We start from the raw sequence: 24,671 nt of genomic DNA, 5'->3' as shown, positions 1-24,671 counted from the left end.
CAGGAGGCTCCACAAGTCAGTATCTCCTGGCGGGGGGGCCCCCCACCTTATCCTTTACTCAGAACTGATTCTGCACGGGTGGGCTTTGGGGCACCGCCAGGGACATGAGTTCCAGTCACAAAGGATGAAGCCTAATGGGCTGTGGCCACCCCTCCTTTTCCATCTTAAGAGATGGGTGTGTGAGCCGGTTCTGACCCAGGGTGTGGGACCTGCTTGTGAGGCTCTCCCCACTACTTAGATGAAAACTGGAAAGGATTAGACAGGATGAGAGAGGGCAAGAGGGAGAGATTGCCACCTCTCTTGCACGGGAATGTTACCTTGGCTAATTTAATTAGAGTTTCAGGAGCCATCTCATAACAGTGAGGCTAAACAGGGGAGAAAGCAAAGAAACTGAGCAGCCCGGTCCCCAGGAACACTGAACCGACCTCTGCTTACCACTGCTTATACACTGTGTGTGCTGGGTGCTTCTTACAGACATCTTATCAATTAATACACTCCTAACCCGGGTGTGGCAGGGATGGCGGGCGCCCTCCGGAGTGCCGGTGTCCCCAGCCTTGCGCAGCTCAGGGAATCGGAGCAGCCTGCGTCCTGTGAGAGCAGCTTCCCCTGTACTCCAGTCAGGCGCAGTCTGAACATATGCATGTGAGGCGGAGGATGTGCGCTCACTGCTGAAGGGTTGGACAAACAGCCAAAGGCAGGCCCAGCACAACACATGCTCATGTCTCTGAATGACCGCGCTGGGCCCCTGGCTCACGGTGCTTCCTGGAGGTTACTGTGTCTTCCAGTCAGGCATCCCGCCTGGCTCCACGTGTACCCTTTTCTTTCACCCCCTCCCTAGCTGTTCTTACTCAGTTGTGTTCATCTCCCCTTGTCCCTGACCCTTGAACGTTTGAGTTAATCAAGTACACCCCCATTCTCCCAACCAGCTTCTAAGGGCCAGTTTCTGAACTCTGTGTTATGAGGTGATGGGTGATGCATGGAAATCGGCAAACGGTCTCCACAGCCCAGGAGTACCTTCAAAATGGCTGCTTCCCTTTCCCTGCTGACCCTAGGAGAAAGGCTGGGACTCTGCTCAGGACTGGATCAGGGAGGAAGGTACACAGGAGCTAAAAGCCCTTCTGTGTGTCCTCGGCAGACACCCACACTGTTTTGTCCCCCCTCGTGATTCTTCTCCGCACAATATGAACGCAGGCCGGAAAAACTGGCACAGGAGCCAACAGTTTATAATACGGGCTTTATTTGTCACCCAAAGAGCTGAGCACACACAGTGAGGGCAGGCAGAGGCTCAGACATACACTGTCACAGTTACCTGCCCTGGGCCACAGACACACTGGAGAAGGGGCCTTGTTTCTACCATACATAAACTGCTATGGGGTAATCACAGCGGGACACTTTATTCCCCGTTCTATTTACGTCATGAAGTGTGGAGAAGGGTGCGTTTCTTACACTAAAAATATAGACTTTGGAATCTCTAAAACAAAAATATCTGTCTCTGCTTGAGACCTACTAGAGAGAAGAACATAGAAAATGAGGGATTCGCACCAGCACCGCAAGGTGCCCCTTCCATGGGAAGGTTGCTCTGCTCTCATTGGACACCATCAGCCACTTCTAATCAACAGACAGAGATGAGAGGGAGGCCCAGCCTCCGGAAGAAGTGGCCAGCAACAGGAAGAATTTTGGCTTTTCACAAGAGGAGTGTGCCACCGCACACTCATGTTGGTGCTTGCACTGTTGCACAAGTAAAACCGTGCATGCCAGAGTCACCCATAAACCCTCTAAGCAATGCCCAAGCTGGGCTTACAAAAGGGCTGCGGGTGTGAGGAGGGTGGGCCTCCCTGTTGCTCAGGAAACACCACTTAAGGGCAAACGCTCTGTATTCACCAATCCTCAGAGTGGGTTAGATCTGGGGTGGAGGATGCTGTTCCTTTTCTCTTCAGAGGGACACCCCCCACCCCCACCCCCCACCCCCACCCCCACCCCGGCCAAACCAATCCTTTCCGGCCACAAAGAAAAAGGTATAGAAGAAGAACTGGGTCAGCCTAAGAGAGACCAAGGGCGAAGCCAGGCATGGTTGGCTCATGCTTGGCTCTGCAGCTGGGAGGAAAGGAAGTTGGCGCGAGGTCAGGGCTCTCTTGCTCTACACAGTGACACCCTGTCTCACAGAAGGTGCTGGAGGCAGACGCCTGGCACCGTTTATGGCTGCAGTAGAAAGTTTGCCTGTTTGGTCTTTGGGTGTGTTTTCCTGTTTACCGTGAACGGAGATCAACACAAGTGACCATGGGAGCTTAAGAATGTGCTGTCCCTCTGCTTGTCCTGTCATAACACAGCCATCCAGTCCCTTTGCTGAGGACATCAGAGGCGGCTGGCCTGGCAGCTCTCACCTTAGCAGCGGGCGAGGAGCTCCGGATTAGGATTCTTTCCTCCGAGGGATGGTGAGCCCCACTCGGGAAGAGCTGCAGTGGGCAAGTGAGCTTCCTGGAGATGGCCCACCGCTTTGCTTGGCTGCGATGGGTGTGCCCTGGAGATGACCAGCCCCAGGGGCTTTGTTGTTGCTTCTTGTTACTGATGTGTGGGCTCGGGTTTCTCATTGCTATATCCCTCATACTTGACGTGATGTGACTGGGCTCGGGGAGACACCCACACACACACACACACACACACACTGCCTCTATAGCCTGGTGTGACTACTTCCTGGGTGACAGCCCACTCTGTTGGGCAAGTTTCCTGCTCGTCAACAAGATGGTGAACATTCTTGAGATAGTGCTGTTCATAGATGAATTGATGATTTTATGGAATTTCTGATTTAAGGTAGTTTTGGGAAGTTAAGAGTAGGTGATAGAGAGTTTAAGGTGCGAATCAGGGATAGAGTGTGGCCCTTCCTCATAGGCTGCACAGGTGAGGTGGCCAGTGAGCCCTCGGTGCTACAAGCAGGTGACTGTAGGAGAAAATGGCCTTGGGACAAGGTAGCAATCAAACGAGACATTCATTCCAGGTTGGGCCTGAGTTCCCTGATCTTGTGACCAACGGGTTGGGCCACAGGCTTCTGTGTGCACCAGGAGAGGGAAGGTCATGAACAAAGGGCTGGTGACTTCACTGTGCAGTAAGAACCGAGAGCAGATGACTAGCCAGTCTAGCTGACCAAGGCTTCAAAAATAAGATGCGAGACAGACGACGAGGACTGTTCCTTAGTAAATACAATGTCACCAGCTAAGCATGTGTTGATGACCTGTTCCTTAGTAAATACAATGTTACCAGCTAAGTATGGGGAGATGACCTGTTCCTTAATAAATACAATGTTACCAGCTAAGCTTGGGGAGAATCTTGGGGAGAATCCTACTACTCTCAACTTGGCCTGTTTAAGCTTGTTAATCTATGACAAGAGGATTATTGCTTTGGGTGACCATGAACTTGTGGAGAGAAAGGCAGATGAGGAATGTAGAGTTAGGTGGACGTTCCTAAAGAAGAATATGTAATCAAAAATCCCGCTGTAATTTCCGTCTGTGTAGTGATTTTAATCTGTGTTTTGAATATGTTTTGTGGTGAATGATTTTAGAGAATTTGGGGTATAAAAGAGCTAAAGGCAAACACAAAGGTGTTGGAGTTTGCCTTGCTTCAGTCACTCAGTGTATGATTTCCCTGTCATTCTTTTCTGTAGTCCCTGGAGCCACAGGCAGCAGCTCCAACGGTCGCTATCTGAACCAACCCACCTCAGCCCTACAGTTGCTGGCTGAAGGGCAGTAGTGACAGACAAGAAACAGACTCAATTTCATAGTGTCACTATGGAACAATGTTCCTTAGTGGTTTTCAAAGCTTGTGACAATTGAGGGGCCCAGGAAAAAGACCACCTCATTCACAAAGATTATACAAGGCTCTGGAGAAGCCTTCACTGATTACAAAGATTGGCTCCACTGTGAACGAAGCTGTATCAGACCCTGATATGAGGCAGGTGTTGACAGAGACCTTGGTGGTTGAAAAGGCAAAAACCAAATGTGAAGAAGTTATTAGGCATTAAAAGCTCGAGCAGTGTCTATGGCAGAATGAATGAGGGGTATGACCGACACTGGTTCTAATGCATACCATGCTGATATAACAAGTCAAGCTATAGCTAAAAGCCTCTGATCTCAAAATGCCTGGTGCTTCATTTTCAGGAAATACGGTCGTTTGCAAAGAGACTGTGACCAAACCAAAAGTTTCAGATCTCAAAATGCCTGGGTGCGAGCAATTTCGAGAAAGACAATACTTTGCAGCAGAAAAGTGAATACGCCATTTCTAGAGGCAATGGTTTTCCTAAATCTGAAACAGAAAGGATGCCTAGGCTTCTTGCGACATGTGTGCACTCTGGCAAAGGCAGCCACTGAATTCAGGAACCCAGATCCAAAAGAGATATTCAAGGAAACGGCCTTGGGGGCCTCGCTTACCCCCCTCCCCCCAAAGCCTGTGAGCTGTTTCAGTCAAGGAGGAACATACAGACCAAAACCCTCCACTCAGCACCAGGGATTTAATGAAGCTACTGCAGGCACCGCTGCTCTACACTTGGCCACAGAGAAACATCTTTCTTTATCCCCCAACCTTCAATGTAACAATGTAACAATGGCCCTTTGCCTGCGCGGACAGTAGGGACGGTCTGGGGAAGAAGCGAATTGACTTCCTAAGGACTCACTGCACATCCCCGGATTATAAATGAAGATTTCAAAGGGGAAATTAAAATTATGGCCTATGGAGGGGTGGGGGGGGAGGGGAGAGAGAGAGGGGGGGGGGGGAGAGACTGACTTGATGCAGGTGATAGGATGCTCAGCTGCTACTCTCTCCCTACACCACACCCCGGTAGAACGAACAGAAGAGATTTGGAAACCTGTGTTCTGGCAAACAGTTGACGATCAGAGGCCAACACTAAGATTTCACATAAAAGGTATCGAAGCAGACGCCTTGGTGGATACAGGAGCTGAGATAACTATCATTTCACAAAAATCTTGGGATTCAGAATGACCACTTCAAAAGGTTTATACACAGTTGCTGGGAACTGGAAAGTTATCTCAGATAAGACAAAGTGTGTGATGGGTGAAATGTGTGGGACCAGGAGGTGAAGCAGGAAAGTTAAGACCTCATGTGGCTGACATGCCCCAGGTCTATGGGGAAGGGCTCTTTTATAATAGTGGGATGCTCAGGTTAATACTCAAGCAATCCTACAGGACAGACAGTTGTAGAACGATCGATCTCACTGTACCTTAAACGCTTATAAAACAAAGAGAAAACAGAATCAGTAGCTCTCTAACTCTAAATTTTCTGAATATTAGTGAGAAAGGAACAGCAGCTGAGAGACACTGGGTCATAGAAAACACTGTGGAATTACATCTGCCTATATGCTGAAGAAGCATCTCTTGTCAATAAAAATGCCAGTGGCCAATGAGCTGAGGCAAGAAATAGGAGGTGGGACACTGGCCGGAAGAGAGGATTCTGGGAGACAGTGAGAGGATATAAGGAGATGCAGGAGAGCTGTGGAGGCGAGAAGGAAGAGGCGACCGGGACTGAGGCAGGCTAACCACCACGTGGATGACATAGAATAGTTTGAGTGGGTTCAATACGTTATGAGCTAGTCAGGGATGAGCCAACGCTGTGGCCAAGGCATTTAATAGCAGCCTCCGAGTGGCCATTCCCGGAGCAGGGGCTGAGAGGAAAACAGATTTGTTTTTTCTACAATATAGTACAAAGACGTGTTAATACTAGACAGAAGCCTACAAGAGTTCCGCGTCGGGGACGGGGAATTGTTTATATTTCCACAGGTACTGAAAAGCAGTGGTTAAAGATTAGAACTGAACAGGGAGGGCTCCTGAAAACCTTGGCCACTGTCCTGGACACTTAGGTCTTGAAAACATGCTTATAATTTCCTGGTACACAGCACCATTAATGGCTTAAAGCAGAAATGGGGAGACAGTAGGGACTCTGGAATTTTGGCTTCTTAAAAAAAACCAGAAATATTAAGAATGTTATTTTAATCCCCAAGTGTGGGGGTGTGGGGGTGTGGGGCTGCTTCGGACTGTCCGCAGCAGGGGACATGATCTGCCTCGTGCTTTAGCAGAAGCGTGGTTTTGCCAGCTGCAGACAGTTTCTGAGATTGTGTCATGTTGGGAATTCCAGGAACTTTTCAGAAGGTCTATTAATGCCAGGCCCCCAAAAGGTAGGGTGGGGGGTTGTCAGTCAGTCACTGGGGGGCAGGGTGGAGGGTTTGGGGGGTGTTGGTTGTGGCTTCTTAGTAGTCAAGCTCTAAGAAGAAACAAAAGGAATTTAGATTTAGGGATCTCTCCTCGCTTCTGCCCTATCCAGTGTCAGGGAGTGAAACTGGGGGAGGGAGCAAAGGGTGAGAAAATAACTCACAACGTAACAAAGACCAGCTACACCCAAGTTAAGCTAAATTCCCAGCACCCACACAGAAGCTCACAACTATGTGTAACTCGAGTTTCCGGAGGATCTGATTCCTCCTGATTTCTTGAAGGATACACGTGGAACAAAGACTAACACACACACACATACAACTTAGTTACATTAAAATTCAAAGTTCTAGGAGGAGGTGCTGCTGCTCTTGCAAAAGACCTTCAGGGACAATGGCAAAGTGGCAGGAGACACACAGGAGACGGTGTCACTGCCACTCATTACGAACTAAAGCACGCCCAGACAAGTGGAGGTGCAGGACAAACACTGCAGCCACAACACAGGAGAACCCCTGCCTCCCCGCTAAGAGGGGTGTCGGAGAGCTAAGCGGGGGGGGGGGGGGGGGAGGATAAAGCGGAGTCAGGAACCGTCCTTTGTTGAGCGACCATAAACCACAGACTCTGCAGAGTCTAGGCAGGTGGGGAACCTGGCGAATACCACATTTTCCCAACCTTTATGAGTGACTTAAAAGTCTGCTCCATCACCGATGAGAAACTGCAACTGCTCACACTGTCTTTTGGAGAGAGATGGTTCATTTTCCATCAGGAAGGCAGGTTTTCATGATCAAGGAGACCCAGCACGGAGCTGGATTGGAAAGGCCGAGCCTCCTGACAAAGCTTCCCAAGTTCCGTGTGTTACACAACCAAACACATTTGGCGACTGCACATTATGTCTCTCCAACGCTTCACCTTTCTCTAGAGCGACCCTTCTCTGATGGTCATCGGGAAGCAACCGGCCACTTAGGAACCCTCCATCTTGTCCCTCAGAGCCAAGGCTTCACTTACATGTTCTTGAATCCCAGCCTCCCCCAACTCCATTTGCATCACCAGCTGACATCACCAGCGTGTCAGGATGTTAGCTGGCAACATTCAAGACATGTCTCAAAGTGACCCTTGTCGTAGAAGAGATGGCCACCTCGGTGGTTCCTGCAAATGTGGGCCTGAGGTCCCACAACTGCATTATTTGGAGTCAGGGAAAGCACCCTTCACTCTCCAGCCCAGGGAGTAACTCACAGGAGGCAACACAAGCATCCTTGAGCGGGAAGAGACAGTTTTTCAGCCTCCCTCGCAAAACAGGCTCCTCGCTGTTACAAGTCTCTCAGGCTCACTGAGGCTAGAGCAGGGGAAGCAGTCATCCATTTCCCTACACAGAAGCCGGCAGGAGGATAGAGGAGAGACAAGTCGGGGAAGAAAATGGGGTGTTTCCAGAGAATGTGAGCAGCGAGGGACAACTGAGCTCCAGAAAGTGTCTGGAGGGCAGGGAAGGAATCAACCCTTCCTGTTGACAGGCTGGCTCTGAACCCAAGGTGGGCAAGGGCTTATGAGACCTGTCCTCAAGCGATATGCTTGGGGAATTTGGCTCACCGAGACTTTAATGCCCACTGATGTCTAAGAAACCTGCCTGTTCCAGTACGTACTATCTGAGAGCAGGCCACAGCGGCTGCTGAGATGGAACACAGGTCTCTCCTGGGTAAAGAAAGAGCAGACAATCCAGGAACCTTGCCCACATTCCAGAGGCCATTTTGGGATTTGAAAGTGGGGTCACATCCATCCCACAGGTCCTGAACAGCAAGCACTGCCTCCCACTATCTTACAGAAGACACCTGTCTGTCCTGTACCAATTGTCAAACGTCTTGCATCAAGATGGCAGTGGTCCTGACAGGGAGGGAGGAACTGGCACTGTGGGGTGGCCCCTGACACCAAAGGCCTTCAGAGGAGGACTGGATGCCTCGGAGTCTGAAGGGAGCAAACTGCGACTGAATGATGTGGTGCTTCTTCACCCAGGAAAGGAGGACAGCACACTGTGTGTGGCCTCTGTACAGAGACTGTCCCAGTTGGACAACAGCACAGCCAGCTCACTGGTCACGTTCTGTGCACAAAGGAAGGGGATGTCTACAGTGCTTGGGCCAACAAAACTGATGACAGTTCTGGAACTTAGAAAAATCGTACACACACTGTTAACCTAAGTATCCAAATGGACTTCACCGCTTATAGTTCACTTCTTCGTGTGGCTTTTACATCTGAGCCAGAACTTCTGTCAACCAAAAGAACCCCACGGTGAGGAAGCCACCTGGCTGATGGTGGTTTTGGTCCTCTGGGCTGATGATGATGGTGCTCTCCACTAAGGCAGCTAAGGGACATCCATGAGCACTTGGGTCGCTCCAGGGTGGAATAACAACGTCTCCTCGAGAGATGGCAGCAGCGTGTCAAACAGAAAAGCCGTAACAACCCAGACCCACCTTCCTACCAACCAACAGTTGTCAGCGAGTCTTCCCTAGACAAAACAGACCTAGAACAAAACTTCAGCCTCGAAGTCCAAGTCCTTCCATAGCAAGTTAGGCTCCTCCCTCTCTGTTTCCAAGGAAACCCGAGGACAGACGCTCACTCAGTACCTACCGCTGCTGGCTTCCCCTGGGCCCTTCCTGAAATCAGCAAAACTCCTGCTCTCATGCTGTTCCCAAATCTTCCAGGGTCTCATGACATTACATGGATTGCTTCTGGAGGCGATGTGGGTGACCCCAGGTCTCATGACATCACACTGACTGCTTCTGGAGGTGATGCGGGTGACCCAAGGTCTCATGACATCACACTGACTGCTTCTGGAGGTGATGCGGGTGACCCATGGTCTCATGACATCACACTGACTGCTTCTGGAGGTGATGCGGGTGACCCATGGTCTCATGACATCACACTGACTGCTTCTGGAGGTGATGCGGGTGACCCATGGTCTCATGACATCACACTGACTGCTTCTGGAGGTGATGCGGGTGACCCCAGGCCAGAGGCAAGTAGTTGCTGTTGATGCCTGGATGGTAGAGCTCAGGTAGCAGACCTGCTGCAGTGTCTGTCTGTCCAACATCCCTTTCCCAAGCAGAAGGGAGACAGAGGCACAGGCTGCTCGTAAGCCTGCCCTTGTCCTGCCTCCCTGCCACTACCCCGGGCTGTCGTTGAGGAAGAGGGACCGCACGAAGGAATCCTCCATGACAGAATGGACTCATGTGGCTTATTACCAGGCCAGCAGAGCATCAGAGAAAATGTCTGAAAGTGGAAGCTGGCTCTTTAATGGTGGCAGCTCTGAAGAGAAAGAAGGAGGAGGAAAGGAGGCAGCAGGAGGTGGCCCCACAGTGGCCTGGCTGGTGCCTGGCTGCTGGTATGTGGGGTAGCTGGATACCCTCCAAACGCACACCGGGAGTGACTGAATGCTTCCATGTGGCTTCGAGATGACCAAGAACAGGGCCAGACTCAGCCCGGCTTCTTCCCGGAGAGACTCGCCATTTTCTCAAAGCCCAGAACTTCTCCGAGGCACCTCATGGCCCAAGTCTTCCACCCAGCGGAGACTCTCAATTGAAGGGGCTGGATAACAATGTCACAATGAGACAAGGCGCCCTCTCTCACAACACTTTGAAGATGCCACCTCGGCTTGGATCTGGCTGCATTTTAAGTTCATTTACAAGTAGACTAGTTCTCAACTAAAAATAACCACACGTGTTATACATCCCCACAGCTGCCTGGATTCTCCTCGGAGGGAAGCAAGGCTCTGTGCTCAGCTCACATCTACTTTAACACATTCAGTGAAGGAGCTGCCATACCATGTGCTGGTGCCCACGACTCCACGAAGTGCTCGGCTCCTGGATGAACCTCACTAGAACCCCAATTTTGCAGCCGAGCCGAATGCCAGGAGCAGCAATAGGCCAGGCTACGTGCATAAATAAAAGCAGGGAGGGACCGCTTTCCTGGTCCCTGACCTGCTTGTTTTTAATAAAAACTGTTGTCTGTATCAAGACTTTGGATTTTTGCCTTCATTTATCTTATGATTTAAATGTAAGTGGTGTCTGGGCTCGAATCAGTAACTTATATACATTACATCCCTCAATGTAGGCACAGACACCTCCAATTTTCTTTGATAATCTGATTATAACTGACCTATGCTACTATTAAATTATATAGAGAAATTGCTTTGCAGAATAAGGAAACTGTCATGTTTAGCAAAATTCTCTTTTCGGGATCTCAGCTAAGTAGGTTAAAGTCTGGGCCAATGCTATCATATTGTTTATTATATGTTAACAGTATTGATCCAGGCGTTTAGCAATTTCCCAGCTTGTGTTGTTGCAGTGACCAGGGACAATATTTAGATTCTGGAATGAGAAACTTCCTGCAAGTGGGAACTAAACGATAAAGCAAATTTACTCTCCAAAGTAACTACAGCCTCCCCTTGGGAGCGGAGGGAAGAGACAGCTCAGAACGTCCTGTCTCCAGACATTTGGAAACTTTTTATTTTTATTTGTCTTACTGTACGGTTAGCGACAGTTCTGTTATTTACGAGACAAATTCAGTCCTACAAGCAACACTCATTTTACCATCAACAGTGTCACCGTTTTCAAAAGACAGGGGAAAATGAAAGTCAGGAGCCAGAGCTCTCCTTACCTTTTTTCTTTCGTGTTTCCAGAATTTATGCTGAGAGCCTTCCAGACTGTGGTTTTAGGCATTTCATCTGATATATTAATCTCAGAAGGGTCACATCTGAAACCAAAGCTCAGACAGTGAGTGTCACTCTCACAAGGGAAGGGCACAGCCATGACACCACCCCGCCAGAGGGAGAGAGGCTCTGTCTGCCGCCAGGAGGAGCCCAGCTCCAAGGGGGCGAGGTAGCCAGTGAACAGTGCTAGCGCTGTGGGCTGGCGGATGCCCCAGGTCGCCACGAGCTTCCCAGGGACACTGGGGCCAATACTGCTGTGTGTGGGTCCTCTTTTACAATCTGTTATATAAGCGAATTTCTTCCATTTAGAGTTTACAAAATATTAACACTCATAGCAGAAGAGATTGACCATAATCCTTATTTTGAAGGTTTAAAGCCAAAGTTTTCAGGGCTAAGTGCCCATCAAAAGTCAAACAGCAGCAGTGTCAAGACTCCAGTCAGGGTCCTTGTCCTGGAAAGCACCAGAGCCACCTGTGGGCCAGATGGTCTCCTGAAATGCAGAGAGGCAGCCCCCTCAGGAGACGGAGCTGAGCCTGCTCCTCTGCCAGAGACACCAAAGGTTCCATAGCGGCACACAGACAACTCCTCAGGGTCCACCGAAAAGACTTCCTGATTTACCCACAGTAACAATCGCATCCAGTCTTTAACTCATCAGCTAACTCCACAAGATGTCAGGCTCTCTCTAGCTCTCCTCACTTCTAGGCTTCTTCAGCCTGGGCATGCGGCCTCCCAGCAGACATGCAGGCCAGGACTGAACCACGGACAGGGGATTTGGACCCCGTGCTTTGTGTTGGGGAACAGCCTGGGTAGAGAAAGGGGCTTGCCTGGGCTTTGAGGTCAGCATCTCCTTGGCTCCCTGGATTAAAATGCTGTAACCCACATGGGAGTGACTTCCCTGCCTGTCCCCAGAGACAGGCCTGGGTGCAGGCATTCCGTGCCCACCAGGCTGAAAACTAGAAACGAACTTCTCGGGCTCTAGGACTTAGGAAAGTGGAAAGGAACAACTTGGAGTTGAGAAGGGAAGAGCTGCCGTCTGAATCCTGGTCTGTATTAGCAGTGCTGTAACCATGGCGCCTTGGCCAACGGTAACCGTAGGAAGTGGACGGGGACAGAGACAGACCCTGCTGGACACCCTGACATGGGACGAGCACTGGGGACACTGGCTGACTCCCAGGCCCGCAGAGCAGGCCACCCAGCAGGCATCAGCGCAGTGACATGGAAAGCTGTTTTCAAGGGGCGGTGCCCGGCCACACCGCTCCTTAGAGCTCCATGTCTCAGGACCCCGAGGCAAGCTCGCTGGTACCTGGGAGTTTTACCTGAAGCTGTTGTTCTTGCCAGGACTACTTAGCAACTTCCTGCTTTCCAGGGGGAACTTATCACCCCCAATATCCAACATCTTCTCAGCCTCCTGGAAGAAAGGGGGGACATCATCAAGTCCAAAGGAAACTCCTACTCCCCAAACTCAAAAAGGCAGAGCACGTGCCCAGAAACGAGTCGTGGCTAGGTCAGGTTGGCCTATACAAGGATTGCTAACAGCCCATAGCCAGCATCTCCGGGAGCCTGCCAGAGGCAGCCACTTCCGGTGGGCACACCTAAGATGCTGGCTCCCTGGCTCCCCGCCTCCCGGACACCTGGTCTGTGTAACAGCAAGGCTTCCCTGTCCCTGTACCCGTCCCCATTGCTTCCCTCAGACAGCCTGGGCTGCCTTTTCTCTCTGCTCTGGCCCTCCTCAGAATGGCCATTCTGGTGGCTTCTTTATTGCACCCTGGCTTACAATTATATCCTTAGCAAGTAAGCCAAGAGTCATTTTTTACCACCAAGGAGGCAGGCACAGTTTTCGTTCTCACTCATATAATTAGGTCCTTCCATGGGCTCGACGCCTCACAAGATGTGAGGCCATCAAATAACAGAATGGAACTGCACTGAGAAACAGTAAGAACGCAAATGTGAGGGCGCCCTTAGAACCAACGGCCAATTGCAGGAGCACAGGGGACACAAGAGCGTGTCAGTGTTGCCAAAAAGAGAAAGTTAGCCAGGACTACCTGACAAGGAGGAGGCCCTGTGGTCAAAGACTCAGTTTCTTAACACACACACACACACGCAGAGAGAGAGAGAGAGAGAGAGAGAGAGAGAGAGAGAGAGAGAGAGAGAGACAGAGAGAGACAGAGAGAGAGAGACAGAGAGAGAGACAGAGAGAGACAGAGAGAGAGACAGAGAGAGAGACAGAGAGAGAGAGAGAAACAGGGGAGTCTAGGGTGTGGCTGAAGTGCAGTGCTTCTGGAATGCGTGAGGACCTGACTCAAATTACCAGGACTCACATAAAAAGCCAAAAAGTCTCAGCCAGGGATGGTGACACCGTAGGCAGAAGGAACATAACTTATTCCTCTGCATATGCATTTAAAAATTTCAAGTTAAAAAAAAAACTTACATTGTTAAATTCAAGACATTAGGAAATTTTATATTAAAATATAGTTGAAAAAGATGCCAGTGTCTACTGAGTGACAGGTTCCTTCCCGTCAGAGCAGGCAGTGAGAAAGAGAGAAAAGGAAGGAAGGAAGGGAGGGAGGGGGGAGGGATGGAGGGAGGGGGGGAGGGAGAAAGAGTCTATCATGGCCATGAAACCCCATGACCAGAAAGCAAGTTGGGGAGGAAAGGGTTTATTTGCCTTATGCTTCCATAGCACTGCTTATCACTGAAGGAAGTCAAGGCAGGAGCTTAAAGAGGACAGGAGCCTGGGGTCAGGAGCTGATGCAGAGGCCATGGAGGGGTGCTGCTTACTGGCTTGCTCCTCAAGGCCTGCTCAGCCTGCTTCCTTGTAGAATCCAGCACTCACAATGAGGTGGGCCCTCCCACACTGATCACAAACCAGAAAATGCCTTACAGCTAGATCTCATGGTGGCATTTCCTCAACCCAGGCTTATTTCTCTCTGACAACTCTAGCTTTTATCAAGGTAACACAAAACCGGCCTGCACTGACAGAGCTGGAAGGCCGTTTGGGCAGCAGCTGCCTCAGGACGCGCCCTGCCCTTTCGTTTTTGGCCTGGTGTTTTTTCATCTTGCCACATGGCCTTTCTGTGCATGCTCAGGCCATGGGCTCACGGTCTACACGTCACGTCACGTCACGTCACGGTGTAGACAACAAGGTGCCAACTGCTGTGGGAGGCGAAGGACAGAAAGTCCCCAGCAAGCTGTGTTTGCACGGAGCTGGTCACAGCACCGTCTGCAACAGGTGCACAGCCAAATCTCTCAGACATGATGGGTTTTATAAACTCAAGTCAGACCTTCTCGAAGAAAAGCAGGCCTCAGTGCAACCCTCAGGATCCCAGACATGCCACCTCCCCACGTGGCCCGCCCTGCCTCTCTGCTCTGTAAGGAGGCCCTGATCTCTATGGCCGGAGCGGGGCCGGGCTCTACCTCCTCCTCCTCCTTCTTCTTCGCATCATCCAGCTTCTTCTTTTTGCTCTCAGGCATGAGGTCGTCCAGCCAGCTCAGCTCACGCTTGGAGAAGCAGAGGTCCATGACCTTCCTCACGAAGACCAAGGCCAGGACCTGAGGAGGAGAAGGAAGCAGGTTGAAGGGCGAGCCTCCCCCATGGGACAGAAAGCAAAGTGATTTTCGGAGCAGCCTGGGACATTCCGAGCAAAACCTGGCTCGTGAGGATCCCAGCAGTAGCCACTTACCGGGCGTCGCTCATTCACACTGGACGCCGAGGCTTTCGCCATATCTTATCCGTGTTTTGTTCCCATGCATCTTTTAAAACATGTTTTATTTCATATGTATGTATGCATATGCACTGCGTGTATGCCTGGTGCCTATGGAGGTCAGAGATGGCATCGGGTCCCAGGGAGCTGACATTTAGTTGATAACATAAATGAGCAGAGTATCCATTTTTCAGGGGCTGGAGAGGTGGCTCAGTGGTAACACTCTTCCAGAGGTCCTGAGTTCAAATCCCAGCAACCACATGGTAGCTCACAACCATCTGTAATGGGATCCGATGCCCTCTTCTGGTGTGTCTGAGGACAGTGTACTCATATACATTAAATAAACAAATCTCTAAAAGAAAAAGAACATCCATTTTTCAAACTTAAGGAAATTCTGACACACGAGACAATGTGGCAACAGGAGTGACCCCGGATAACAGGAGCCACAGAGAAGACAGAACTGTGGCTGCCTACGGGTGTGTGAGAGGGGAGAAAGGGGGGAGGGTGCACTTCAAAGAGTCTGGAGTTTGTTTTGGGTGACAAAGGTCTAGAAATGGATGGTGCTGGTGGTCCCCCAACAATGTTCTTACCCCACTGACCCATACCTTTAAAAATGGTGAACGCAGCAAACTTTACGCTGTACATAGTCTACCACATCGTCAAAATAGCATTAATAATTATGGACATAATCCACACTCAGCCAGGCTGCACACCTTTAATCTCAGCACTCAGGAGGCAGAGGCATCCATTTCTGTGAGTCTGAGGCCAGCCTGGTTTACACAGCAAGTTCCAGGGCTGCCAGGGCTCCACGGGGAAAGCCTGTCTCGGGGTAGGGGAAGGGGAAGCCAGACCTTACCATCATTGGGAAAACAATGGCAGCCGGTGACGCCTTAATGACCCAGAGCAGGACGAGGCAGGTGAGCTGGACCAGCGTGAAGAGGTGCACTTTGCGCAGCGGCACGTGCCGCAGGTAGATGAAGTCTGGCTGGTGTTTTGCAGGCATCCCAAAAAGCTTCAGACGGTCAAAGAACTGCAAGGAAGGGCTAGCATTGGTGTCTGGGCGGTCTGGGGCTGGACGCCTCCTTAAGCCCAGACACAGCATTACACCACCTGCTCAACAGGACTGTTCTACTGGAGAGAGAGGGAAACCGAGTCGCCGAGACAGCAGGCAGCTTGGTCAGGTCAGTGAGCGGAAGTCAGAAGGCTCGGTGAAACCTCCTTTTCTAACTAACCCCAGGTGCCAACCGCTTTCTCCTCTCCTACACTGCAGCAGCCGCAGAGGTCAAGCTCCTAGGGCAGGGCCCCCAAGCTAAGTCCATCTCTGTGCTTACTATCCTGGGACTTACATAAAGGTGGAAGGAGAAACACACACACACACACACACACACACACACACACACACACACACACACACACACAAGAACACACCACCACCACACTACGGCATGCGTGTGGAGGGCAAAGGACTACTTGTTTTCTTCTACCACAGGCTCCCAGGACAGAACCCAGGGTTGGACTTGGCCATAAGCTCCTTTCCTGCAGAGCCGTCTCAATGACCCCAGTTTACGCCTCTGGTTACTGACTGAGGTTTCAGCTTCAGGTCTATAGGAATTTGGCAAAGCATCCTAGCTTAATATCAAATAACCATGGATTAAAAGTGACTGGAATTATGACGTCAAGCCAACCATTCTGAAAGTCAACGCTCTCGTTCCGACATGACCATATTTTGCACCTCATATCTGAAGACATTCCTTGGCCAAATGATAAGACGGGGAACTAATTTCTCAGAACTGGTTGTGCCTCCCTGGGCGCGTTGGTCTCTGGTCAGGACAAGTGAGCCCTGAGGAAGAGACATGGCTGAACCACACATACCTGGATTCCTTGTAGAGAAGAGACTCCCATGTAGAGGAAAACTCCGTAGAGCACTGGCATTGGGATAAACTGCAGAGAAAGACTCAAGGTAAGATTTAAATTAGGGCTGTAAAGTCTATGTCCACGTGTGTGTGCACAGAACCACGAGCGTGCACATGACCGGGAATGTGTGCATGTGCGTGCACACGTGGCCACAGGTGTATGGATGTGTGTGTGTGTGTGTGCACAGGTGGGTAGGATCCCATGCTGTGGCAATCCCAGCAGCACTGAAGTCTAGCAGTATTGACACAGGGTCTTGCTTAGAACTCACTATGTAGGCTAGGCTTGTCCTGAACTCATGGACACCTGCCCATCTCTGCATCCTGAGTGCTGGGACTAAAGGTGTACACCACTACGTCCCATCTATATAAATGTTTAATTCCAAAAATGAAACAAAGCCACAGTCTCATAAACACGGTCTTTGTTTCTGCTGCCTCTCCTTCAGTTATCTTGGAAAACCCCATGCTCTGGTAACATCGAAGTCATTTTGTTCTGAAATGAAGTTGCTGAAATAAGGTAAGTCATAGGCCTTATGTCTCCTCCCTAGATTATGAGTAGACAGATGGGGACACACATACACTCACACCCATCTGTGCATGTACACGCACACACACACATGCACACACGTGCACATAGACTTCACAGACATAATTTAAATCTTTCTATAATTATCGCATCCTTTGGAGCTTTGTGCATTTTGACACAGACTAAAAATAATTCCTGCTTTCTGACCTGAGACTTGAGGGCAGTGGAGAGGAAGTGAGTTGGGAACATGTTGTTATGCTGCGCTTTTTAAAGTGTCCATAGGCGTGTGAACATGGCTTCGCTGTCACATGTGTTCACCTTAGAGAAAATCTTCATGCAAGTGTGAGCGTGAGAAACAGGCCTCCAAAGCCAGTCTAGAGGGTCCCGGCTCAAGACTGAACTCGGTTTCTGTTGTTTGTTCCCCTGGCTGGCCTCGAACTCGGTGTGTACACAAAGAAGGTCCTGAGGATGGCCTTGAACTTCTGCTCTTCCTACCTCCATCCACGTGCGCCACCTGCCTGGCTGCCACAGTTCTGAGGAGCCCACCCAGAGCCTGGTGCTGTTCCACAAGCCTAGCCCCTCACACGCTCTCATCCTGGGCTAAAGGACAACATCCTTTCTCTCAGAGTTAGAAAGGCCACACTGGACTATGTTGCCCCGACTCTAGGTAGCTGGACATTTCTGTTTGGTGACAGGTGTGCAGCACTGTTGGACAGTGTGCTGCTGAGTGAGTCTTCATGACCAATGTGACCCAACTTAGGAGTCCCCTGAAAAGAGGAAACTTCAGCTGAGGACTGTCTGGGGAACACTGCCTTGATTAATGTGGGAGGGCCAGTGCCCTGGGCAGCACCCCTGCTAGGCAGGTGGCCCTGCATTGTAGAACAAAGTTATCTGAGCAGGTGGAGTTGAGAGCAGGTACCTGGTGAGGCCCCACCCGCTCGAGCCCCACCCCCCCTGACTTTCCTTCAGGATTGACTGTTTCCTGAAAGTACAAGGTAAAGTAACCCTTTCCTCCCCAGGTTGCTTTTGGTCATGATCCTTACCACACAACCGAAACCAAACAGGAACAATATTTATGATCCTAGCAACCAAAACTTAGAGACAGTATGACTGTTGCAGGTTCAAAGCCAGCCTAGTCACGTAGTGTTTTTTTTTGTTTTGTTTTGTTTTTTGGTTTTTTTTTTTTGATTCTTTTTTTCGGAGCTGGGGACCGAACCCAGGGCCTTGCGCTTCCTAGGCAATCGCTCTACCACTGAGCTAAATCCCCAGCCCCTCACATAGTGATTTTTACACCAGCCAGAACTGCATAAGAACTTCTCAAAAACAACCTCAGGGTAAAAAGGGGCGGGGCAGAGCTCAGCCCTGCACTGCCTGCTTTGCATGTTGAAGGCTCAGCCTTCCAGCATAAAGGGAGCTATCCAGAGAAAGGAAAATGGCGGCGGACCTTTGGATCACTTATCACATTCTATTACTATCATGTCCATTTCTTAAGCACACTTAACTGTCCACAAGAACAACTTCTTCCAGGGCATGCCTCTGTGTGTGTATATACACTGGCCACTGCATTCCCCGCACAGAGGCCGTCCGCGTTGCTAGTGAAGGAATACCTTTAAGACCGCTGTCATGAAGACGGAGCAGCCCATCAGCACAAAGATCATGAGGCCCGTGACTCTCTGTTCTCGGATGCCCAGAAACTTAGGCTGCTCCCCCGGAGCAGAGCATTCAGATTCCAGCTTGAGGCTATTCACATGAGTAATGGACAGCACGGTCGCAGCCACGAACCAAGGCAGGCCCATGAGGGAGCAGACCCCCAGCATGATGGCCACCACGAGCAGGTCCAGATGGTAGCCACAGCCTTTCTGTGGGGAGACAGTAACCTTCAGTGAGTTGGCTGAGGTAGGCCACATAACACTAAGCTAAGGGCTTCAGGCTCACAGCTGTGGGGGTATGAGGAGGAGGGTGTCCAGAGAATTCTTACGACCTTCCCAGGTAGGAGGCAACAGAGGAAAAACTGATATTTTAGCTTGCTCTGTATATGCCAATATCTAGTCTCTATCCAGTTGCCTCCAGCTTGCTGTGCATGAATCTCACACGCTCCTGATCAGCCTTCTCTGGAAGAAAACCAGAAGGGAGCCACACCTTGACCATTCTAGATAGCTAGAGAAATGTTTCTGTTGAGTCCCTGAACACCACTGCTCATCCCTGCCACAGAGATGAAGGCACGCGGCACCTAACACACACAGTCTGGGTAATCCGTGAGCTCAGGATCCTAACACAGTCTGAGTAATCTGTGAGCTCAGGATCCTAACACAGTCTGAGTAATCTGTGAGCTCAGGATCCTAACTCACACAGTCTGGGTAATCCGTGAGCTCAGGATCCTCACACAGTCTGAGTAATCTGTGAGCTCAGGATCCTAACTCACACAGTCTGGGTAATCTGTGAGCTCAGGATCCTAACACAGTCTGGGTAATCTGTGAGCTCAGGATCCTAACACAGTCTGGATAATCCGTGAGCTCAGGATCCTAACACAGTCTGGGTAATCTGTGAGCTCAGGATCCTAACACAGTCTGAGTAATCTGTGAGCTCAGGATCCTAACTCACACAGTCTGGGTAATCTGTGAGCTCAGGATCCTAACTCACACAGTCTGGGTAATCCGTAAGCTCGTGTAAGCTTGGGGTGAGGTTTTGAAGCCTCATGATAAACCCAGAGGGGAGAATTCCCGCCTCTGGGAAACAGGCTCACAGCTCTGAGCCAAGCCCCGGGAGGAAAGGCTGTAGAGTTGTTGATTCAGAAGCACAGCTATTTAGGGATCAGCAGAGCCTCTGCCCACCACTGCTGTAATGGCGTGCTTGCTTGAGAGGAGAGCAATGGCGTGCAAGCTCCTTCTGCATCTCAGCACCATGCTCCACTCCAGTCTCCCCTCCAGCCAACCTCTGTTATTTATGAGGGAGCAATGGAAAGCCCTTCTGAGACGGCCTTCTCTACAGCTCCTGGTACACATGGCTTGTCCCAGCCTCCCGGGGTCGGAGCCCCTGGTCACCTTGAGCTTGTGCTCCTTCCGGTTAATGATGACGGCGGTGATCTGCTGGTCCATGAATATCAAGATGGTGCACAGGAGAGCTGGGATAATCGCGGCTATCACGGTCCACCAGGGATTGGGGCCGATGGGACTAATGAACCATCCTCGATCATCCCTCGTTGGCTGGGAGAGAAAACAAGCGTGGTTTCTGTATCTTAACTCTGAAGAGGAGCGCAAACCAAACCACACTGAACATTATTCCACGTGTCTCTTTGTTCTCCTTTGAAGGAGAAAGACTTTAGAAAAACAAAACAAAGTATGAACTATAGCAGCCCCTAAGGAAGTCCCTGGACCTTTTTTCCAGATCTCCTTTGGCCATCAGTCCTTACTAATCAGCTTCCTGCGGACTTCGCATTAATCCTCACTGCCTTCTGTTTATTCCCCAAGAACAGAGAAAGCAACTTCATCTCGACCTCACCACAAGTACAGCATAATTAGCAACTTATCTGTTATTTAAAAATTGCCTTCTGGGGGTTGGGGATTTAGCTCAGTGGTAGAGCGCTTGCCTAGCAAGCGCAAGGCCCTGGGTTCGGTCCCCAGCTCCGAAAAAAAGAACAACAAAAAAAAATTGCCTTCTGAAGACTAAATAATACAGCTAACCCTCGCCCCTCCTCTCCGCAAGCCATGGACTCTCCGTCTGAAGTACAGAAGAAAGACAGACTCATAGTTCTTGGGCTGAGAGTAGATTGTCCCATGAGCTCCTCTCATCAGTGGTGAAACAGAAGCCCAGGAACTGAAGATGTCAGGAGGCCCAAAGCTTAGGGAACTGATCTAGGACCATCTTTCTTCAATGACTTTATAAGTCATTTGCTCAAACTCTTGACCCCTCCCTCGGTGCACTCTGGAGAAAACACTCGGTGCTGGAGGATAAAAGTATTATCACCCAGAATGACCGGAAAACTCAGCAAACAAAGGAAAGCTTGCTACATCTTGTTGATACTTAGTTACAATACTTGGTTTCAAATGATACTGGCATGTCCTGGCTTTTGAATGGTTGAATACATTTTAAAAGCTTTAGAACTTATGCTTCTGTAGTAAGAGTACTACAGGTAGTAGTTATGTTCTCAGACCAACACAAAACGTACTAAACCATTAACAATGTTATAAGTAGTCATAGCCAAGCCCATGAACTACAGACAAAAGATTCTTGTGGAGACACCTCTGTTAGACACATACAGATGTTGTCACTGTTCTCCAAACACTACAGGGTACAACAGACACCATCTACGTTGCTGTAGGTATTATAAACAGTCTGGACATGGTTTAAAGCACAGAGGAGGGGCTTGCAAACAGCCTGCATGCAAATACGACTTTTCCTTTCTAGGGTGGAGAATCGGAACCCTGGGTCAGGGAGCTACCCACTGTGGCTACGGAGACTGGCTGAGGGAACTGCAAACTGGCTGCTTCCCGAGAAAGACAGGAGACAGCTCCCTCTGCTTCAGGAGCCACATTTTCTTTAACCTCCTGTTTCTCAGTCTTGTCTCTCCCTGCCTCCCAGAAGTCCCAGAAATCAACTCACATCTCAAGCTCACCACACATCACAGGACTTCCCCAAGAACCCAATGCTCAAAACTCACCTATTTCCTTTGTCCTGCAGTTAGCCAGGTATGGTGTTCATTGACACAGGGCTAGACACGGGGCTCTGAGCTGTTATGTGGATGGTGTTTCTTAACCCATTCCGCATTTTAATAAGTTCAACAGAATTAAACAGACAAAATAGAAAAAAATATACTAATAGTTTGTGTAATCGCTGTGAAGATGGTGAGAAAGACGGTAAAGTGCCTCACTGTGGAGAAGCCCTGGCTGGCCCAGAACCTGCTCTGTAGACCAGGCTGGCATCAGGTTCACAAAGATCTGCCTGCCCCTGCCTCCTGTGTGTTGGGTCTAAAGGTGTGCGCCATGGAGCGTCAAGGACTGCCTCTACCACTCTCTGTCTTCCTGCCACCCTGAACTCTTCCTGTAGCTGGTCTTTTCTGCTTTGCAGGTTCCTCTCTTTCCCCACCCTTTATCCCCCCAGTTTCACCCCTAACACTAGAGAGGAAAGGAACAAGGACAGAGGGGAGAGCGTGGGGGGGAGCAGGGGGGGGGGGAGATCCTGGGCCTCATCCCTTTCTTTTTGTTTCTTCTTTCACCACGGCTACTAACAAACCTCAACCAACCGTCCCTAAATGACCAACCACCACTCACTGGCCTCTTGGGGCTCTCAAAATTATGTACAATTTGAGAAGTTCCCAGAATTCCAAACATCACACAATCACAGAAACTGTCGGCAGCTGGCAAAACCATGCTTCTGCTAGCTCACAAGGTAAATCATGTCAGCTGCTGCGGACAGTCCGAAGCAGCCCCGCATCCCGCACTTGGGGCTCAAAACAAAAGCACACTCTTAGGATTGTTTCTGCGTTTTTTAAAAGAAACCGAAATTCCAGAATTCTCAAAAATGTCCATACACCGTCACCTTCTGGTGTCTTCTGAGGCGGTTGGGCGGGCCCAGGCTTTCTGGCCTCTCCACCCAGTGAGGGTCTGTGGGACTGAGCTCACTTTCCAGCCTCATGGAACGCTCGCTCGCTCACTCGCTCGCTCACACTGGATTAGACTGGGATCCCAGGGATTCATCAGTATTTCAGTTTGTATGTAAGATTTTTAACTGCTGTGGATTACCAAGAATCTGACAAGCAAACACAAAACAGTGTTGAAGAAATCTCCTGGTGATTCAGGAGCAGTCGCAGGCCCCCAACAAGACCTTCCGAGGTCTGAGATCATTTCTACACCTTCCCAGTCCCTAAAGCCACAGCTCTGCGCAGCTGGTATCAGCCGGGCTCCCTCCGTGGAAGCCTCTCCATGCCAGCACAGCCTTAAGTCACTTTCCATTCTCCTAAGACTTAGTAGGACAACTTTTCCTGGTAACAAACGTTACATTTTGCTTACTGAGCCTCTGAGGGCAACTCGAGATCAGTGCGCACTCAGGCGCGAAGCTCCCCGAGGTCCACTTACCTTGAACACGCTGGGGACCTGAAGCTTGGGCGAGGGGACGCCAATCAGAAAGTCTAGGATCACCATAGTAAAGATGGTGAGGAACACAGCGAAGTCACTCACCGTGGAGCGAACCTGGCGCAGCAAACAACCAGAGCGGTTAAACACGGCACAGGACGTTAGCTCCCGAAATAACACGAAAATATTCAAACAGGACTGTTTTAGTCTACTCAGTGTAGTGCCCACGACACGGGAAGCAGAACCTCTGAGAGTGCAGTTTGGGATATGCAGGCCCAGGTTCAGACCTCTGTGTCCAGCCAAGGTTTACTGTGCTGGCCCAGACCTCTGCAGCCTCCTCCTGCAGTTCCAGTCCTCCCACACCCAGCATCCACATGTGCCTCAGCTGACACTCAGAAGATGTCCAGAACCTGAGCGTGTTTCCACACTCGGCAAGTCACTGGCCTCTCTCACCGGGTCAACCACTTCACCCTTGCCTCCACTGCTCCTGAAACCACCTTCTAGAGTAACAGTCAGAGGTGAAGGGGAGGGGATCAGGGAGGAGCCCTGTGATGGGGACAGGGAGGGGGTATGGGATATAAATACATGAATAAATTAAAAACAAAAACCCTAGGTGAATCAAACCTTCCTCTACCAACCCCTTGCCCCTCCCCCCAGAGGTCTCCCTGTTCAAAACCCAAAGCTCTCCTCCCTGTGAGGTCCTCCAAGCTTACAGCAGCCCGCTGGTCACTGCTCCAGACACACAGGCGTCCTCCCCCTGGCTGCCCTCCCCCTGGCAGCCCTCCCCCTGGCTGCCCTCCCCCTGGCAGCCCTCCCCCTGGCAGCCCTCCCCCTGGCAGCCCTTTGTGAAGCCAGCCCTGCTCGCTCCCACCAGTCTCCACACCTGCCAGGAAACCCCTGGGACCAGTCTCTCCGTCCTGAGAACGGAATCCCAAGGGGGCACCATGACACCCAGACTTTTTACCTGGGTTCATTTTGCAAGTCAAGCACTTTACTGATGAAACAAGTTATATCCTAGAGAGCGGATACGGTTTTGCTTAATTTCAAGCTTCACCTTTAAGCCTTGCTGTAGGTTATATCCGCAGAGCACAGTAACTCAGCAAAGCACAGACTCACTCTGCCTTAGAGAAGACCTTTGCAGAGTCTTCTGTGTCCTTTCCCTGCGTGGCCCTGTACAAGACACTCACCAATTTTGTTTCACTGTGGCTTGTCTGGAAATCCTTTTCGGTGGTGTAGTCAGACTCCTCTGTGTTGGGCAGAGTCTCCCCAGCACTGCTGACACCCCATTATGGACTTAAAACCCACCACTGCCTCCGTCCTGTACTTCTTCCCTGCTTCAGTTTTTCAATAGTGTTTATTCTCTCTCTCTCTCTCTGTGTGTGTGTGTGTGTGTGGTGTGTGGTATATGTGTGCGTGTGTATGAGGGTGGTGTGTGTACTTTTATGTTTGTGTGTGTGGTGTGCATGTGTGTGAGAGTACATGCATGAGAGCACGTGTGTATTCCTACCCGTTTTAGGGCCTATCCCAAGAGGCCTGTCCCATGTTAGAGCTTAGGGTGCTTTGA

The 24,671-nt window shown here is 50.3% G+C and overlaps 1 protein-coding gene across 4 annotated transcripts in view; it reads right to left on the bottom strand.

Annotated features, from left to right (window-relative positions):
- Nucleotides 1-1,220: 1,220 nt before the first annotated feature.
- Slc4a8 (solute carrier family 4 member 8) overlaps nt 1,221-24,671 on the bottom strand; it is a 75,227-nt gene continuing 51,776 nt past the window's right edge. For 3 of the 4 annotated variants that reach the window (NM_001414948.1, NM_199497.3, NM_001270795.2), the window contains 9 exon segments: nt 1,221-9,779; nt 10,851-10,946; nt 12,219-12,310; nt 14,317-14,451; nt 15,460-15,633; nt 16,476-16,544; nt 18,647-18,898; nt 20,081-20,242; nt 23,111-23,224. In NM_001414948.1, the coding sequence (NP_001401877.1) occupies nt 9,767-9,779; nt 10,851-10,946; nt 12,219-12,310; nt 14,317-14,451; nt 15,460-15,633; nt 16,476-16,544; nt 18,647-18,898; nt 20,081-20,242; nt 23,111-23,224 (1,107 nt within the window). In that variant the 3' untranslated portion in view covers nt 1,221-9,766. 4 annotated transcript variants of the gene reach the window in all.

This window comes from Rattus norvegicus, chromosome 7 (genome assembly GCF_036323735.1).
Source record: "Rattus norvegicus strain BN/NHsdMcwi chromosome 7, GRCr8, whole genome shotgun sequence".
Classification (NCBI taxonomy): domain Eukaryota; kingdom Metazoa; phylum Chordata; class Mammalia; order Rodentia; family Muridae; genus Rattus; species Rattus norvegicus.
The sequence above is the reverse complement of the archived record's forward strand: the minus strand, read 5'-3'. Positions and strand labels throughout refer to the sequence as shown.